At 32.8% G+C, this 20,327-nt stretch overlaps 1 protein-coding gene across 6 annotated transcripts in view; it reads left to right on the plus strand.

The window, feature by feature from the left end:
• Nucleotides 1-20,327, plus strand: part of LOC129910066 (high mobility group protein DSP1) — a 44,542-nt gene that overhangs the window by 16,733 nt on the left and 7,482 nt on the right. For 5 of the 6 annotated variants that reach the window (XM_055987319.1, XM_055987314.1, XM_055987317.1 and 2 more), the window contains one exon: nucleotides 9,861-10,028. In XM_055987319.1, coding sequence (XP_055843294.1) covers nucleotides 9,861-10,028 — 168 coding nt within the window. The remainder of the gene's footprint in view (nucleotides 1-9,860; nucleotides 10,029-20,327) is intronic. The other variant, XM_055987318.1, reaches the window with a different exon arrangement.

The following is a 20,327-nucleotide window of genomic DNA, read 5'->3' on the forward strand; positions in this document are numbered from 1 at the left end:
TCCTGTTAACAAACCAGTTTCTTAAATAACCGGTTTTCGGTTTTAACTTTTAATTCATATTTAATTTAAAAAGAAATATTTAATTAAAATAAAAAACACTATATTTATAATATATATGTAAATGTATGGAAAGTTGTTGTCCTACTTATACATAACCGAAAGAATAAAACTAACAAAGAATCTTTTGTAAAACCAACCCTAAAATATAATGTTTAGCTACAAAATTTTTAAATCAACTGCATAATAGCTACATCAATTCACGGAAATAAGAGGGCCTCATAATCAACAGTTTTTTTTAAATTTATTTAATTTAATTCCATCTTATAGTTATATTGCGTATTACATTCGGAATTCCCGTTAGATTAATTTAATATTCAAAATTCATAACATCACGTCACCCGCGTCAAGTTTTTTTTTTTTTTGATAATCAATTTATATAAGTTTGAGAGGCAAACGTTCTTTTTATTGCTTAGCTATGCAAATAATATTTTTTTTTTTATAATTTTTTTTGTTTGTCATCAAATTTAATTTTAATGAGGACAATGAACTTCAAACATAAAAAAAAAATAACAAAATGATGGTTATAATTTTTCAATTATTTTTTAAACGTTTTTTAAGTAAAATTTACATGATTTTTTTTCTTGATTACATAATTCATGTTATTAATTTCATATAATGTACATATCTTCCCACTCGTTGGAAATTGTAATTAATAGTAAAAGAGAAATAAAACCTGATAGGTACTTAAATTAACTTGTGTATGTTGTCTTTCAAGCCTTGTCAAAATTGAAGTACATACATATCTATCAAAGTAGGTAGATAAAATAAAGCCTATGTACAAGCTGCTTAAGAGAAAAAATGAAGAATCAAATGATTTCTTGGTCATTGAACTCCGAAAAGTAGGTACTTGTCTTGTTTGTTCTATCATGTGTACAATACATGTCTTATTTCATCATACCAACAATTTTTTTTTTATAACCGTCTTTGAATCTTATACCTTTCTACATGTGATTGATTAACATTAAAATTGAAAAAAAAATATTAATATTGATTTATAATATTGTGTAGGTACAAGAAATATTTATTTGATTTCTCTTCTGTCAACCTTCAGATACAGTAGGATTTTGATTCATAAAAAAAATAAGATGATTTGTTTATCAAAGAGAAATTGTTTTTTATAACAATTCAATGCCCCAGTAACACACTTAAGTTTATATTCCAAGAAGATAATAATTGTTTGCACGTGTATACTGATAATTGGACAGATCAACTTTCAACAAGAGAGACTAACAAATGAATCAGTAAATATCAGCTTTAACAAGTTTCAAAAACTACCTATTTCCCAGAAAAAGAATACACTTACCTACCCAATCAAGTTAATAAAATGTCCCACTTGGATTCTTTTTTTTTTTAACAATATATCGTCTATACTTGTCCAATTAATTTTCAAACAAAACCTTAAAACCTTACCATGAGTTGAGTAGAGTAGGTACGCGCAAGGCTCCTTTTTCTCCCTGCTGCCTGCCATAAAAGGCCAACACCCAGCCATTTGGTTGCGAAACCACCAAAGCAATGCCACGTTGAACGATGGACACTCTCTCTCTACACTCGTTGTTGTTGTTGTTGGTCGTGTTTGTCGTGCAATTTTTATTTTATCTCCTGCATTCGAGAAACTTGTAAAATATATGTATAGACATTTTTTTTTTTGCTACCCATAAAAAGGTCAAAAATAACCGGCAACATGGCTTAAATTACCAACAAACCCGCATTCATATAATATGTAACATTAAGCAACATGCTCACTGTGAATCCATTGATGCCGTTGCATCGTTCTTGATGTGAAAAATAGTTTTGAATGTTGGAAACAGCTGTTTTTCAAACAAACCTACATTCCTTTTTTTGGATCGACTCGTACGAGAAAACCACCTGTGAATCTAAAAATCATTTTGTCTATTTCAAGAACAACTAAGAACCAGCCCAGTCAGCGGGTGGTAGCGATATAGGATTCAAAGGCAGATGATGCTGTTTAAGAAATGAAAAAAAAAAAAGAAAGAGAAAAAAATCTCATTAACACATTTAATTTCACCTACATAAATTTGTTTTCTTCAATTTTCCATCCATTTGAAGGAAGGAAAACCGATTTTTATTGAAGACAGACGTTTAAATTGGATATAAAATGTAGGTAGCCAAACCACAAAAGTCTGGGCCCTTTTTTTTCTGTTAGTATTGTATCTTCTATTTGAAGAGGGCGCTATGTGGAAGAAAAGGTGCGGTGTTGGTGGGGTTGATACCTATACAAGAAGACAAGGCACAGAAAAAATAAAACACGTTAAGCAGACTTTTATCTGCTTCCCTTTCTGTTTCTATGATTTTTTTTTCTACTTTTTTTTTCTGTTTCCCCGGGGAGCATTGTGCGCGGTGTGGTTTGGGTTTGTGGTTAAGTTAAAGAAATAGCAAATATAACTCCTGAAGAAGCTCCTCGAAACGTCGTTGTTCGTCGATGTGTTCTTGACGTCGTCGTTTCGGTCTCGTCGTCTTCGTTTACTTCATCGATGTTGGTTGTTGTATATTTTTTAAAAAAAAAGCATTTTGAACCGGTGAAGATCATGCAGCAGGCAGGCAGGCAACAAACTTCTTACACATACACATAAGTAGGTTTTTCCATGGCTTTATGGTGCATTTAGAGTTTCTTTGTACGATGAATAAAAGTAAATAAAAACATTCCAATAAAGTATGTGCAGTAGGTATACAGCCAGCCAGCACACTGAAGGAAGAATTGATGCTCGACGAAATAAAAAAAAAAAAAAAATAAACGACCATGGAGTTTTGTGTGGTGTTGGAGACGAAGAAGAAATCCCAGCACATGAAGCGAAGCACGATTTGGAAAAGCGAAAACAGGTTTAGTTTACTTCATTTTATACATCGTTCTTACCTTTTTCTTTTTTCTTGAATGCATTCTGATGATATCACGAGTTGACTTTTTGCCTTTGACTTTTATATGTCTTCGAGTTTTTTTTTTTTTTTATACAATTCAAGTTTTAGGATAAAGGAGAGTAAATGGGGGCAAAGTATAAAGGAGTAATAAATACCAATCGAGATTGAATAATTTTATTAGATTGTTATTTTTTTTTTCTATTCTTTTTGTTTCTTCATTTAATTTGATTAACTAACTTAATTGCAGGTGGCAAATTAATTCAAAAAATCTGTGCACTCTTAAATGTATGTATATTTTTTAAATAGGATCTAGTCTAGACCTAGTGAGTTAGTTTTTTTTCCAAATGATCAACTAAAAGTCAGGTACTAAGCTAAACTATCAAATGAAGAAAGTATGGGTATAAAGGGTTTTTTTTTCTGTAGCCAAGTACCTAGTTCCTACTTTTTTGATTTTGAACAAAGCAAATGCAATTTTATTTAATAGCTTTTTATATGTGTTTAACCGATAAAATACATTATGATGTAAGTTTTTGAATGCAGCTTCGGACTGTCAAAATCAACGAAATTCAAATCAAATGGTAGTGGAAAATTGGATGTAGTGCTTGACTGCTAATGTAGAAGTGTTTGTTCGAATGCGACCCTAGGCAATCCAAATCATAAGTCACAAATTGGAATTTGCTTCAAAAGCTATTAGTTATGTGAACCATTAAGATTTCGAAATATCATAAGTTTATATTTGCAATAACTTTTAGAAAAAATTGACTTTGAAAAAATAATTATTTTTTAAACCATAAAATATAGATTTTTGAGATTCCATAAGTAGTTTTCCAAAAAAATATTAACAGTGATGTAATTCGACGTCAAAAGTACTCAAAAGAACGCTTTTTTGACCTTATAACATATTTAAGTGCTTAAGTCTACCTGTAAAATTTTTGTTCGGATTTGCACACAAAAAATCTGTCACTAGTAAGAAGTATGTACATACAATTTAATTTCATACTACTTATTTTTTTCCTGATCGCTATAACTGGCCCCTAAAAATAGCTGCAGCCTTTGGAGATAGTAGACTACTCATGAGTAGGTGCTCAGTAGATCTTGTACATGATCTTTAAATGCTCCTCTAACCCGAATAGATGGTATGAGTAGCCAAACGTTTTCAAAGGAACGTGGTAAATGCATTCAAAAGCGTTACCATCAATGATAAGTGTTCTAGAAACAATTTCTTTTTAGCTAACTCGTCAGATGTTGCATATCGTTTGTACAATGTGACAGTGGTAAATGCTTATAATATACAGTTTACCTATTTTAGCAATTAAGCTAATGCAAAATAATTTCAATTGCTATTGAAGTCTTAATACTAAACATGCAGTGAGTGTTTAACAGCTTTCCGATCACTATTCTGTTAATTTCTTGATGAAATTTAAGGTCAAACTTTCTCAAATGATGCTTGGATTTAATTGAGCGCCACCTATTCGAAAGCTATTTCTTCTTCTTAAAATTTGTACGTTCAAGAAATTTGGAAGTATCTAAAGTTTCGTTTTATAGTAAATGAACTCAAACGCTTCCAACCGAGTACAGTTAATTTTATTATGTTGTTAAATCCTTTTTAGACGTACATATTTGGATGGGATTTGGACTATGTACAAAATTTATAAGGGCTTTGCATGAAAAAAGTAATTCCCTCTTGAAAAATACTGCACAACCATCTTAACTAGTGATTTCATGTAAAAAGAAGTTTTGAGAACCCACTTCCAAAGATAATATTTCCAAATCTAATACAATCGTGAAGAAGGTGCAAACCAAGAAATCTTGGGTTCTTCTTTGCCATTATTCACCATTATTTTGTTTTTATTATTATTTTTCCAAAGTAATGTTAAATCAATCAGTTTAAATGTTCTTGTCCCGTGGATGTTGTTTTTGGACTTATGGAAAAGCTTTTGGAAGGATGATTTTCGGACATGTTTTATGAAATAAAACGAAAATAAAGAACTAATTTGTCTCAAATTTTCCAGATCTATGATTTTGTTTCATATCTTTTGCCATTTATTATACCATAATGGAAGAAAAGTGAAAAGTTCAATGTTCTAAAAATAATTCTTTTACAAAAATAGCAATTCAGAAACTAAAGTTGGGTCATAAATGAATGGCTAGCTAGCAGTTATTACTTCTATAAAGTAAACTTATTGGCAGTCTTATAACATTTCTAAAGATGCCTCATAAATTTGTCGAAATTCGATGCTAATTTTCAATGATCCTAGTTTCTGTACAAGTTCTCTAGCCCTTTTCTTTCAAATCTGCAACTTTCATAATATATTTTTTTAAATTAATTGTAGATTTGTCAAAACTCATGTCAAATGACATCAGGCATCAGCACAATAAACCACTCACGTCCTGGTGGTCGTTGCAAAAATGTTTCTCTCTCTTCAAAGTCAAACGTATAAAAATATAAACAATCTTGCATTTTGTAGTACTACCTACCTAATGTGAACTAATAAAATAAAAAGTCACGTGCACCACCGTTTTTTGCTGTCGCATATAATTGCACCTCCTCGTCGTCGAAGTTATCTCAAACAGGTGCGAGTTATGGATACATTCACTTGGTGTTTTTATGATTTTTTTTTTTGTTTGTATATTTTCTCTGAGAACATACATACAATTTAACCTCGTCGCTCTCCCACCTTGCCCATCATGTTGAGTATTAAGATGGTTGTTGGTCATGTAAGGTGCTGTGCGGGGAGAGTGCAATCAGCGCCGTTGACGACGTAGTTGTCGTTGTCGACAACGTCGTTTTTGTGAGAGAGTGCTCACTGCTGAGTTCAGGCTCACAGATAAACGAATACCACTTTTCGGACTGATTAATAAGTTTTTAGGTATTCAGTGACACTATGCGCGCCGGCTTAAGGTTTTTTTATGTGTGTTTTTGTGTTGTTCGTTATATTTTTTGTTTTCTGTTTCTGTTTTTTTTTTTGCTTCTTTATTATTATGAGGAAGAAGAGCCCCATGTTGTTGATGGCATTGTTATAATATGCCGCTACTCTACAACACCTAAGTGTGTGATGATTTTGTTTTCGGGGGGTCGGCCGAAGTGTTTTTTGTAAATATTGAAATCATATATTGTATCTATAACTTTTGCTGCTGCTGGCTTTGGCTACAGTGGCTACGGTTCTGAATGAACGGATGAATGAATGACGGGTGTGTTTGGATTGTGTCTGAACATTCCTACTATATAAAAATGTTCACACACGATACAGTATAAGATGAAAAATAATATAATACAAAAAAATCGAACACGCGAACGACGAACATGAATATATGAGAAAAAGAAACAACACTAAAAACAAAGAAGTGTAGCGTCTTTGATTTTGGCGGGAAAAAAACTGTTGCATCATTGATGTTTATTCAGAGTAGCTACAATATCAGAAGTATAATATAAAGTAAAAAAAAATGTGTGTTGTGTGTAGGTAGATAGATAGGTTAGGTATGCATGGAATTAGGTAGGTATAGTAGGTATAAACAACAAAGCAAGACAATATGGCGCCTAAATAATTGATAGGTTTGCCTGCTGCAGTGTATGCAATTTAAATTTATTATCAAAGCTCGTTTGGATGGAGTTAAATAATAATAATAATAATAAACAATGCTGAATAGGTAGCTATTATAAGAGTTTTTAACGTTGTTTTTTGTCTAGATATTGAGTTGATTGTCTTTGAAATTAAAGACATTTAGGAAGGTATTAGAATTTTTTTAGAGGATAGGTAATCTATGTATACGATGACCATTTTTTCCATGACGAAAAAGAGAACAGTATTTGTTTGAGTGAAAATATTGTTTAAAATGGTTTAGAATTTTGTTTAAGCACAGGTCACATCTAGCAGGTGCCACGAGTTGAATGGTCGCCGCTCCCTTGCTGACTAAAGTATCCGACGTGACAGATCTCAGAACATGAGTTTTTAAAACTAGAAACGTCGAAATTGGCGAGCTTTGTCGAATCGTAGATATTTCAAATTGCTTTTTTAAATTTTATGTTTAAAGACAAAAATAAAGTAAAATTAACATTATTAAAATCTTTTATCGGTATAGAAGTTTTGAAAGCTAGTTAATTTCAATTGTACTTCCTAGTCAAACTGTGTATCTTACTTAAATGAATAATAACAATCTAACACCCTTATTACGATTGTCAACTATCAATTGATAGTTAATGCATAAATACTGAAATTTGGTGTTTTAAAATTTAATTTGGTTGAAAACTGGTCATTTTTTTTAATGGAATTTTTCAATTACATTTCAAATAACGGTTGGCATCATTCTTTGTTTTCAAATTTTTTGTAAATTAGAAATAAGAGATCGAAATTTATTTTTTATCAACAATCAATTGGTAGTTGACAATCGTAATAGTGGTATAAATCTTCCAAATAAAACCCAATAAAAGATTTGACATGACTGGAGCTGTATAATTTTCATTTTTACAGAGATACATTTTTGCGCATTCGAACATATTTTTTTGTAGAATCGAATTACATAGTTGGGCCCCTGAACCCTTCTACAATAAATTGATTAAAACGAATAAACAAGTTTAACGTTCTCAAAAGCAAATTGCTCAGTTAAATTCCTTGATGCTACTTTAAACTTTTCATCACAAAGAAGTTTATTTTTCTTTGGTTTGTTTTTATTGCACTTCAGTGAAAAAACATAATGGGCTCTATCGTAAATCCCCATGGGAAGTTTGTTTCACTCGGAATATTTTTTTTCCCTCGGAATTTTTTCACCGATCGTAAATCTCCCTCGGAATTTATTTCCAGGGATCAAAAAATTGATTGCCGATACCAATAAATTCCGATTGAAGACTGCCTGTATAAAACTGATAAAAGTAAAAAAAAGTGAACTTATTTTCCTAAATTTTAACGTTTCAGTGGTTTGATCCACCTTAAAACTAAATTGTTCATAAACAATTTATTATTTGATAAAGCCTTTTACAAAAACTTATAAATGTATATTTGTTCATACACAACATGCAGACATACATAGCTTTTATTATGGTCTATTGGCCTTAATTCAAGCAATAAAATAAAATGAAAACGTATAGTAAAATCACTCAGCTGAAAATTTGGCGTGATCCATTTTCTTATGGCTTTTCAATTAAATTCCACAAAAACTTATGAGAAGTAACCAGGAAAAGAAATTAAGAAGATGCATTTAAGTTAAGCAATAAAAACGAAAACAATTATCTTTGTAAAATAATTGAAATCAGAAATGGAATTGACCAGGCAGGGGTTATGAACGAATAATTCAAGATGATTCAAATACCCAAAACGTATTAAGGAATGTTATGGAAATGGATTAATGAGCTTAAATCGAGTTTATTTCCTTTTCCATAGCTTATTGTAACCAAATATGTTATGAAAACTTATCTACTTTTTTTTTTGTGAAAGTAATCAAACAATGAGTTTTATTTTTCATCATTCAACTTTGTTAAGACCCTGTTCTGTAACCATCGCAAAATCCATTTTAGTCCTTATTTTTACTTGGACTTACCTTCTTTATACAATAAGCTTGTAATGTGTGAGGCTCAAAGCAGTAACTACAGAAACTCAAACCTTTGAGATAAAGGTGTCAAGAAACTTTTTTTTTTTTTGGTTGGTCTTGGAGACAAATTTATTGCATTTAATTTAACTTAAACCATTTTCTTATTTGGTAGATATTTTTGTTTTAATTTTTTACCCAGAGTTAGGAAAAGTGAATATAACATAAAATTTGTTAATAAAGTTATACGAAATGCAAAGTAACGCAGTTGTGTTTCATTAAACTAGTTATTCTATGGGTTATTTCAGTCAACCTTAACAAGGCGACTAGACGTACTCTTAGCGGAGAAACGAAGTTGCATGAGGAGATATTTTTCGACTATGATATTTTAAATCTGTTCTTTTGAGAATTAAAGCTCCCACTATAAATTAGATTTGTTAGTTTTGAAAAATTACTTTTTGTGGTAAGTTACATCATTTGTAGTATCAGTAAATATTAAGAAACGAAACCTAGGTCTAATTTAAAAAGATGAATCAAACCAAGCTCTCATAACTGCAATTTTGTTTCCATTTTTCTACTCATGCATCTCTCAACACTATAAAGCACTATCATGTTTTTGAAATAATTATCTTATAAGTTTTCTATGTCGAATGTACCTAATTCATAACATTTTTTATTATAATATTTTATTTGTATGTATATGTATGTCTATGTCTAATTATAAATGTGTTTACATTTTATTCAGTGTATTTATTTGTTCTTGTCGGTATTATTACGTGTTGTTTTGTGAAACTAATCAATATTCTTTAAACAAGAGAAGAGGGAAAAAAAGATAAGAGTTCGACATTGCATCTAATTACATTGTTTGCTCTTTCTATGTTATTACACTGTAATTTCATTCAAATTTGTGTTGGCAATATTTTAAATACACCATCATTTACATTTTATCATAAAACAAAACAAAAAAAAAAAACTAAGCCACAAGATGCTGTATCGCTTTCATGAAAACAATCACATCCACTTCCGGCTCATGAGTTTTTTCAAAGATTAGTTTGTCTATTATTATTTTTTTTTTGTTTATTCAATTAAATTAAACAATGATGCCAAAAACGCAATGAAACTTATTTATTTTGTGTGTGCACAAAGGACAAAAATGTAATGATGATGTCTTTCAATCTCACTCTCAAAAAAAAAAACTTCTTCTTTGTTTTGTTTATTGATTAAAAAAAAATACACAGAATCAGCAACAAACGACTTCGTCGTCGTCGTCGACAACATCGACAGCAGCAACAACAACTGCAACAACAACGACAACAATAATACAAGAGCAAATAAATAGTGAAAATAATAATCAATCACAACAACAAACTCCTCTTGAACCACAACAACATCAAATTCAATTACAGAAACAACACAGCACAATGATTCGTGGCAAAGCGGACGCAAAACCCCGAGGCAGAATGACAGCGTACGCGTATTTTGTACAAACATGCAGAGAAGAACACAAGAAAAAACATCCCGATGAGACAGTTATATTTGCCGAATTCTCAAGAAAGTGCGCTGAAAGGTGGAAGGTGAGTCATTTTCTTGTTGGACTTTTTTAATAAATTTTCTTAATTTTTTGGGTATGGGATATTTTTTTTTTTTTAATTTTATTTTAGAAAAAAGATTAGTAATTTTTTTTTTTAAACCTTTCGAAGCTTTGATGTCTCAGTATTCCACATTTGTCAATGAAGATTTTTGCCACAAGAACCAAAATATACTTTTCTGACGGTTTTAATGGTGGTGAACTCGAATCCGAAGTCGGAAATATTCTATTAACATCCTTTTGTTGAAATATTACCGTTATAAAATGCAAAACAAAAAACGTTTTTTTCAGCACCCCTTAAATCTTTAGAAAAGTATGTTTTGGTTCTTGTGGCAAAAAAAGTTCAATTTTGTTGCCCAGTGTTATTGCACATTAGTAACACCAGTGCATTGGTCTTTAATATGAGTTCCTTTGGGCTCCAGTATCTACTGCAAAGAACTTTTAGTGCTTCTGAATGCATTTTTCAAAAAGGTATAAACCATCTTTCTAAGATCAGGGGTCTATTCAGGACATGAATGTCCTGTCTTAATCCCTCGTCAGAGATGATTTATACCTTTTTAAAAGTGCTGTTTAATGTAGACAAGAACCTCAACAAACTTTTTTACTTTTAAGTATATATTTAAAAAATGTCTTCATTAGTAGTCAACATTACCTATATCAAATGAGAAAAAAACTTTTACCCTCTGGGGGCGCCATCCAGCGTCAAAATAAAAATCTAAAAAAATAGTGTTTTTCCACTTAGGAACTTGATTCTCGAAAAACCCTTAAATAACGAATGCCCTAATTTGTAAGCAGGAGCCCAAAGAAACACATCTAATAGGTCTGTTTTTGTTCCGAAGCTTTAAATAATTTGGTTTTATTCGGCTGAAAGGTGAAAGCAATCATAAAAAAAAAATCATAATCATTTAAAAAATTATCATAAAAACATTTACCTATTACATATTATTGTATCTGTATTATCTCATAAGACAATCAAAATAAATTAATAAACCATGTTTTGAAGCTATCTAACGCAAAATGCAAAAATGTTTACCTGATCAGAATCAATCTAGTATTGGAGATGAGATCATGCTTTGTTTATTCATCTATCTTCTTTGCCATTTGTTGCATTGTCTTTTGACGTTAAAGGGACCGTAAATCCTTAAAAGGACATATCCAACGGTAACACTGTCAATACTTCCTTCCCTATACAGCAGGCCAATATGGTAATGGCTTTATTTCGTAAACAATGAATAATATTAACGACTAAACTAAATGAGTCTGAGGCTATTTGCTTAAATAAACTCTAGATCTAGTAAACAAAATTTAACTAAGCCTTAAGGATGTTGGCATCAATTTCCAACTGAAAATTTGGTTTTTGGGCTATGGTCGTGTTGGTCTGTTAGTTTCTTCTCAAAAAAAAAATCTTTTCTAATTTGAAGCAGTTCAAATACTTCACGGAATCCTGACAGGACTTGTGAGTTTGTCAGGTTACAAAAACTGTGTTTATCACTGTCATAAATAGCTTTAGTCAAAAGCAGCGCATTTGAAAGTACCCTCAGATCCGACTGCTTTTAAATTTAACCCAACTTCTCTTAAAACCACTTTAACACGACTTTTCTGATTTGCATTCGAATTCTTTTTTCTCCCGTTTTCGAATTTTAGCTTTTCCGAATTCCGTATTCGAACACATTTTGCGGATTCATAGGTGTTTGGAAAAAAGATCGGATCTACAATACCATTTTCAATCCGGGTAGCAAATTGCAAACCGAAAAACAACAAAAAAGTTAAATGAAAATCAGAACAACCGTTTTCAATCCGTATGGATTCAATTTTTGTTTTGGTTTTCAAATTCGAACGAATATTAGAACAGCCTTGTTAGACCGAATTTGATATTTTTGTCTTCTAATCTATTCTCCTTTTTCTGTAAAACCATGGATCCATAATGTCTTAATTACCTATACAAAACCCCAATTATATGCCCACACTTTGAAATGCATTATATCCTTTTTTTTTATATTCCTATTCCTTATTTGACTTAATTAAACCGACCAACTTGCTCCCACAAAACAAAACAAAAACTTGCACAAAAAAATATGCGAATGGTGTGTAAGTGTAAAAAAAAAGTCATTACCAGAGATACCCAAAAGAGATGAGAAACTTCTGACGTCATACGGGTTTGCCTACAAGCTGCTTTAGACATTTTTGGATAAGTATGCGTGAAAAAATATACATTTTTGGCTAAGTATGCGTGAAAAATCGTACATTTTTGCTTAGGTGTGCGTAAAAACACCGTGGCTACACTATGTGTGTTTTTCACATTTATTCACGAATACAAAAGAGATTACAACAACACGAAATAAACAAATGGGTTTTGGGGGGTAAAACGTACGAAAGTTTCCCATCTCCTTTGGGTATCTCTGGTCATTACATTTTCCATTTTCCCACGAAGAATGATCCTGTACGTGTCCTTGTGCCTCATTCTGGATGTCTCGTCAAACTTTGGTTGCTGTGAGAAATTATGAATGAAACTTATAAACATCATATACCTCCTATTCAACCAAAGAAAAAAAAAAGCGAAACTGTGGGACAATTTTTTTTTTATTCAAACTCAAATAAACAAATGCTTAGTGTATTTGGTAGAAATTGACAAAAAAAAAATGTGAAAATACAAAAAATGGTGGTGGAGTAGGAATTAAAAAAAAAAAAAATTAATGTCATTGAAATAGATAGGGAGAGAGAAGAGATAGAGAGAGAAAGAGTAAGGGCGATGACAGAAAAGGATGGTTACTTGGAGCTGGAATTGAGTGCACTTGGCTCACGTATACAAGAGGAATTTACCAACAAAGAGCAAAGGGAAAACCAAGTTTTAGTGGTTTGAGGGTAGGCAGAAGATTGTTCGTTCTATGGGTGCTACTGTGTTCAAGAGGTGGCAAGTAAAGGGAATCACCACGTACGCACGACAACGTCGACGACGACGATGTTGCCATTGCCTCTGCCACCGCACCCTTTTCTCGGACCAACCGAGGACTTAATGTGCTTCATTCAACCACCAGCCAACAAAATGAAACTAACCAACCAAGCAACCCTCCTTAGCCCCAGCAGCAGCAGCAGCGCGTCAGCGCCCACCCATAGTTTCGCTAATCCTCATTCCTTCCCTTATTGTTATGTGCTGTTGTTGTTTTTGTTGGAGTGGCAATGAGAATGGGGGATGGGAAAGCTGCTGCTTCTCTGCTCGAGCTCGAGCACTGGTGTTTCTCTTTAAAAAAATCAATGGAGAACATTTGCGCGGCGCGCGAGCTTTAAAATACATTATTTTCCATGCTAGGTTGAAATGAGTTGAAACACCACCCGGGCTATAAGGTGAAGAGTTTTGTGGGGGGAGAGAAAAAAACAGGAAGAGACGTATGCGGATGAGAGAGGAAAGATTGGAAATAAAAGAGAGAAGGGTAGGAGCGGAGCAGTATAACGACGGCACCGAAGATGGTTGCTTGATGGGAAATTGTTTACTGGTTGGGCAAAAGGATGAGGGGAGGTGACAGGAGGGAAGGAAGGCAAACGAGCAATTTATCCAACATGGATGACGTCGGTTGGTACAAGGGTAGCGGAGCAAGCAGCAGAGTGAAACGACTAGGACGACGATGATGATGATGACGATGAGAAAGGGGAACGGAAAGGGGGGCGACAAAGTGATAGAACGAGCTAAACTTATTAAAAGCGGGTTGAAAATTTTTGGGTGGTGGTGTGGTTGGTGGTGGTGGCAGAGCTATGAGGACGACGTCGGTCGTTCGGTTGTGTTTGGAGGATCATGGTGGTGCATCATGGTGCCCCAGGGTTAAGTTTCAATGTGTGTTTGTGTGAAGGTGTGGGTATGTTATAAACACGACGAACGAATACGATTCTGCTCTGCGCTAACTCCTCTACTGGTTCTGGCTGTTGGGAAATTAATATGGATGAAAGTGGGACCTTGAGGGAGAACTTGGGGGGGGGCTTATACAGTGAAATTATTGGCAAAAGAGTTTGGGGGGCTTATTCGTTGGATAGAGGTGAATCGCTCAAATCCCATAACAACAACAATATAAAACGAAAAGCGTCTGAAAAAGTCCAGCTATTCTTTCTTCAAAACTGGCAAACAAAAATGTCTTGTGTCTTTTAATACTGTGTTAAATTTTCTTTTCATAGTTGTTTTATTTCAAATAAGCTTTTTATTTCATCGGTTGCAGGTACGGTACCATGTGCACCTATTGACAATTTAGACTGCAGATGGTATCAATCATCAAACGGACGGTTTATGCATTGATCAATATTACAGAAAAATGTCAAAAAGACTCAAAAATTATATTAAATAGTAGTTAAATTATAATATTTTCAATAAAATTACCTTACTTGTTCCATTGTCAAAAGTTTGCATATTTCCAATATTCAAAAAGAAAAATTAAGTTAGAATGATTCATTCATGAAGATCGAATCCGAAATTAGACGTCAAATCAGACATACCTCCTTGTAGGTCCTGCATAATAATAGTTTGAATTGGAATTAGCTCAAAAAGTTGAATTGGATGCAGCGATTCTGATTCAATTTAATCAAGCTTAATTTGAAAGTACCTGGGTGACCGAGCTTTGCTCGGTATCCTAAATTGTTATAACATTCAGTGAAATGTAAACAGCAATTTTTTGGAGTGGGTTTACTGGTTGAACAGAATGAAAATTCGCTTGTGGCAAAGAAAAACGCCGTTGTACAAGATGAAAAATAAAATCGCTCAAAATCTAGAAAATATGAACAGAATATGTGGCGCACTAAAATGTCAAACCCGTTGACAAAAAAAAATTATTTGAACTGAGCAACCACATTAGAAAAGTCAAAAGTCATTGCGCTTGTAGCTTGAAGTAAAAGTCGACTCGACTTGTACCACAGCGAATTTCCTTGCCACATCCACAGCTACGTATTCTGGCACCAAGACACAGCCACAGCTACATCATTCTGTTCTACCAGTTAAGTTTGCAATGACCAGTTTTTTCACGGGTTACAAAACATCACATTCCCACTTTATAATCCAGTTTATTTAAGTTTGAATATACGATCAGCAATGAATAGAAGGGTTACAGGAATCTGCATTATCGAAAATGCTTATAGCAATGAGATCCTTTTTTGTTCAAATTTTAATTTACGTGTCAGAAAGTTTGGGATGGTGAATATAAAGTTAATCTTTTTATCAAGTTTAGCCTTGTCGGCAAAGCTTAGTATGAAGAAATACTATTTTTATCCCTGTCTCTGTTTTATTCTGTATCAGTGGATGCTTTACTGCTTTCTATATTTACTTATACAGGGTGTCCCAAAAGTAATGGATCAAACGAAATATGCTGATTGGGGAACTTAAGGGCTCTCAGAATTTGGAACCTTGTTCATCCCAAATCCTTACGGTTTTCGATTTAAGGCAATTCTTGTGAAATTTCGAAAAATCCCTACTTTGCAACAGTATTTTGCTTCCTGCGCCCATTATTGATATATTTTTTTTTTTTTAATTCTTTTACGAAAACATTTGCCAAGTAATTAGGAACAATTAATTAATCAAAATATTTTTTATTCGATATGCCATTTCGGTGCAAATTAACTAACAGTTTCAAGTTTTATAAAAAACTAGCCGACCCCGCCCTCGAAATTCGAGCGCCAATTTCTTTATTTTTTTTTATTTGCAACAACTTTAAATACAATTTTACCAAAATAGTTTCATTATTTTGTATAGTATTTGTTGTTGCGATTAACTACACTTTTTGAAGACAAAATACACAGGTATATATAATATACCTACTTTTTGATATTTTTTAAACCTGATTTAGATATTGTTGAACTACGTTTTAACTGCACTCAACTACGTAAAAAAAGTATCGAAAAAGAAAATGCAAAGTGTATTCGCCTTAATGCATTGTGTTTGCACCTTGCATTTTGCGATTCAATTCAACCTGTTTCATGTTCCATTCATTTAAATTCCATCATTCAATCATTCAACTTCCACCAACTTCACTCAAATTTGTCATTCACATCATTGTATACTTTGTAGGTTCTCGTCTTAGCTTAGCTTGTAGAAGTTTAAATTTCCGGAAGGGAGAGGGCGTTATTTATCGCACTTCCAGTTTGGAATGATATTTGTGGTAAGGTTTCCATTAAAATTTTAATGAATGCGTTCAGATACTTATTAATGATTAAAGATAGGTTCACATTTATTAAAGGTGCGTTCACAACAACTTCGCGCAACAACGTTTTTTTCATGTTAAAGCCATAACTACAATGACCTAAAAAGTGAAAAAGTGGGAAATTTACAAAATTAAATTTTTTTTTATTTCTTTCTAGCAATATTTGTTTTTGTTAAAATTTTTGGAAAAAACTACCAAAAATTTTTTTGGAAACCAAAAAATAAGCTTTTTGCATCATTATTTTTTATTTTGTCGTCGTAAAAACTGTCATAAAATGAGTTTGAAATCTATCACTTTTTGACTTTTCGCAAAAAGTTGCCGTTGTAGTTATACTTTTAAAGCCTTAAGGCTTAACCGGAGTCCGTTTTTCCCCATCACGTCAGGTTTTCGAGATAACCTCAAAAAATGTCACGAAAACAAAAAAAAAAATTTTTTGATCTGGATCCAGATTCGAAGTCAATTTTGCCCTATCACGTCAGGTTTCTGAGATATCCTCAAAAAAATGTCAAAACCAAAAAAACTAAATTTCTTATCTGGGGTTGTGTCTAGGTTTTTCATATAGTTTTTGGGTTGCTAAAACTGAATTCGAACTCTATTTTTCCGTATCACGTCAGGTTTTTGAGATATCCTCAAAAAATGTCAGATTTTTTGAGTTTAGAAATTTTTTGAGGATATTTCAAAAACCTGACGTGATACGCCAAAATAGACTTCGGATTCGGTTTCAGCGACCCAAAAACTATATGAAAAATTTAGTCGCAACCCCAGGTAAAAACTTTTGTTTTTTTGGTTTTGACATTTTTTTGAGGATATCCCAGAAATCTGACGTGATAGGGCGAAATTGACTTCGAATCTGGATTCAGTGATCCAAAAACTATATGATTAACATATTCGCACATCCAGATCAGAGAAACAAATTTTTTGTTTTCGTGACATTTTATGAGGTTATCTCGAAAACCTGACGTGATGGAGCAAAACGGAATTCGGATTCGGTTTCAGCGACCCAAAAACTATATGAAAAATTTAGTCGCAATCCCAGGTCAGAACTTTTATATTTTTTTGTGTGGCTGCCCTACTAACAATTTTGCTTCTATAATGCTTTAAAGAAGCAACAATTGCATCTGTAAAGCTTTATAGAACCAAAATTGGTTGTCGGGTGTGTAATCATTCTGTGAGGCGCGTACTATTACACGATGCCTCTAGTCAAGGACTCAAATTTGACATTTATCTTTTGAATTAAAATTTGTTGTTGTTGTATCGCACCAAGAAGCAAAAAGAAATGTGAGGGAATGTTGAAAAAAGAAAAAGTGGAAAAAGAAACGTCAAAAAAGAGTCTCGTACTCACGACCCACGACTCTCCGGTCGGATAATTTTTTCATTCATCTTTTTTCTCTTTTGCACTCATTATGTTTAAAAAGAGTCGCGCCTCTTGAGGCTTCATGTAATTGCTGACAAATTCTTATGTTCTTTCAAGAGAGAAAAGGAGAAAAGGTATCAAAAGTGTTTACAAAAGATTGGACCTTAGTAATAGACTTGATTTTAATAGAATTCAATTTTAACAAAAAAATTCATGGTAATAAAACAAACATCTTACTTCTGAGCTTAGATTACTAAAACAATGAAAGTTAACCATAGTTAAAACAACACACCAATGTGAAACCACCTTAATGTTTTTTGATTTTCGCTGAATGCTTTCATTCATTCATTCAGTCATGAATGACATTTCATTCCAGTCGATTGGAAATTTTCCAATAGAATTCCAGTTGTTTTTGTTTTGTTTTTGTTTTTTTTTTTTTTATTTTGTATCGAATTTTAATTTGTTTAATTTCGTTATTTCGGTTAATAAAAAGTAAAAAAAAATGTGAGTCTGCACATCTACGCGTCATTCTCTTTCGTTCCGTGTATAATTTATGCCCCTTCGGTTTTTGGGGGCCCGGTAATTTGTACCACAAAAACCATGCTCGCCGTTTAATTATATGATGTGAGAATGGTTTATTATTTTAAAAAGTTGCCCAGTTATTGTAGTTTTCAAAAAAGTATAAAAGTTTTCTAAGTTGCAGTTAGATATCGCAAAATATTACAATTTGAATTCAACAAAACAGGGTTTTTCAGAACAAAAAACAAGCAACTGAAAAAAACTAATATAAGAGAGGACCAAACCCTCAAAATTTCATCAAAATCTTTAAAGTTGTTACCAAAAAAAAAATTCTATGTTAAAAAAGTGGGCGTGGCAGTGGGCGGATTTTTCCAAAAATACTTCCAAAACTTTTTACTCGCTTAGATAAACAAACCCTGAAAATGTCATCGAAATCGTGAGAGCCGTTTCCGAAAGAAACTTATATGTTAAAAAAGTGGGCGTGGCAGTGGGTGGATTTTTCCAACAAAAAATTTCCAAAACTTTTTACTTTCTTAGACGATCAAACCCTGAAAATTTCATCGAAATCGTTATAGCCGTTTCCGAAAAAACATATATTTTAAAAAAAGTGGGCGTGTCAGTGGGCGGATTTTTCAAAAAAAACTTCCAAAACTTTTTACTCACTTAGATAAACAAACTCTGAAAATTTCATGGAAATCGTTAGAGCCGTTCCCGAAAAAACTTATATGTTCAAAAAGTGGGCGTGGCAGTGGGCGGATTTTTCCAAAAATACTTCCAAAACTTTTTACTCGCTTAGATGAACAAACCCTGAAAATTTCATCGAAATCGTTAGAGCCGTTTCCGAGATCCCAATTTTATATATATTTATATATATATATATATATATATAAACAATTTTAGCTCGTTTAAAGTTATAAGATTGATTTCAAAATCAATCATACATAAAATTTAGGTTACAGTATTTGTATTGAGTTGCACATTTTATTTGTCGTTTCGCTGCTTTCATTTATGGGTTGACTGCTTGGTTGGTAGACTTCATTGGACAAAGTAACATCGTGAAAAGCTGAGTTTAAAGTGAAACGTTCAGACTGCGTTTCAGCGTTCGGCACCTTCTGCAGTACGAGATATATTACTCAATCTTTCACCCCTTGATATTTTTAGCAAACAAGTGGTCGCGGGTACAGCTGTTCGTTTCGAAGACATCTTCCAATGGACCAATATTGGGTCAGACAAATATTCTGAATTCATTCGGATCACTACTCTTCCACACTATACTCAGAAAGACTAAATCTTAGTCTCCTTAATCACTGCAGACATGCTGTAAGACTAGCAGTAGTCTCAAACGGCTTCTGCAGAAGTTGTTTTGATTACAAAGAATAAACGATCCCAAACTTTCTATACTCAGACCTGCTCTTTCCAGTACACGTAACTTAAATTTGGAAAAAATACTATTTAAAAGATACAAGTGGTTTAATCAATAGACATCTTCAACCTTCACCGGATTGTTAGAACCTCCAACTGGTTCAATTAGTAAGGAAGTTCCTTGCAATATCATGGTTGCACAATGGTCCAAGTTTGTCAATACTTTTCATGAAAGTCAAGCTAAATTTATCATTGTAGTGGTCGCTTAAATGATGTGTTGTCGATCAACACTGTTTTTTTTTTTTTTTTTTTTTTTGTTGACCAGTATGCTATTCGTCCACACTCAGTTAAATGTGGACGTGCTAAAGATAAAGAGCCAAGAATATCAATTCGTAGTCTTTCACGGTAATGAGAGAGATTATTAGAATCTGTATATGGAGTCAGTTTAAACACGTTGATGTGCACAACATATGTGTAACATTCATAGCAAATCAATGGAATCAATTGATTTTTTGAAAGAGATGTATAGTAATCGAACAATTTCTCGGACTCAAACTTTTTAAAACCTCAAGGCCGCATCATAACGTAAATATCACTTAATTGAAACATCAGAAAAGTGGATCAAAATCAAATATTGTTCAGAATGCCTGCAAAGCAATCAGATGAGGTCACTTTAACGACATTCTTTTGCATTATTAACTTGATTTAACACCATATAAATTATACACATAACTTTGGCTAAAGCGTATCAAAATCTCCAAAAAATTCATGCTGCTCTAAGTGAAACAAATTTCCTTGATTGGATCTATCGCGTCATAGACGGTGGTTTTGCGTTAATGAAGGGCAAGGCGAACATTTTCAAAGACGCTAAATTGTTGAC

Source organism: Episyrphus balteatus, chromosome 2 (assembly GCF_945859705.1).
Source record: "Episyrphus balteatus chromosome 2, idEpiBalt1.1, whole genome shotgun sequence".
Taxonomy (NCBI): domain Eukaryota; kingdom Metazoa; phylum Arthropoda; class Insecta; order Diptera; family Syrphidae; genus Episyrphus; species Episyrphus balteatus.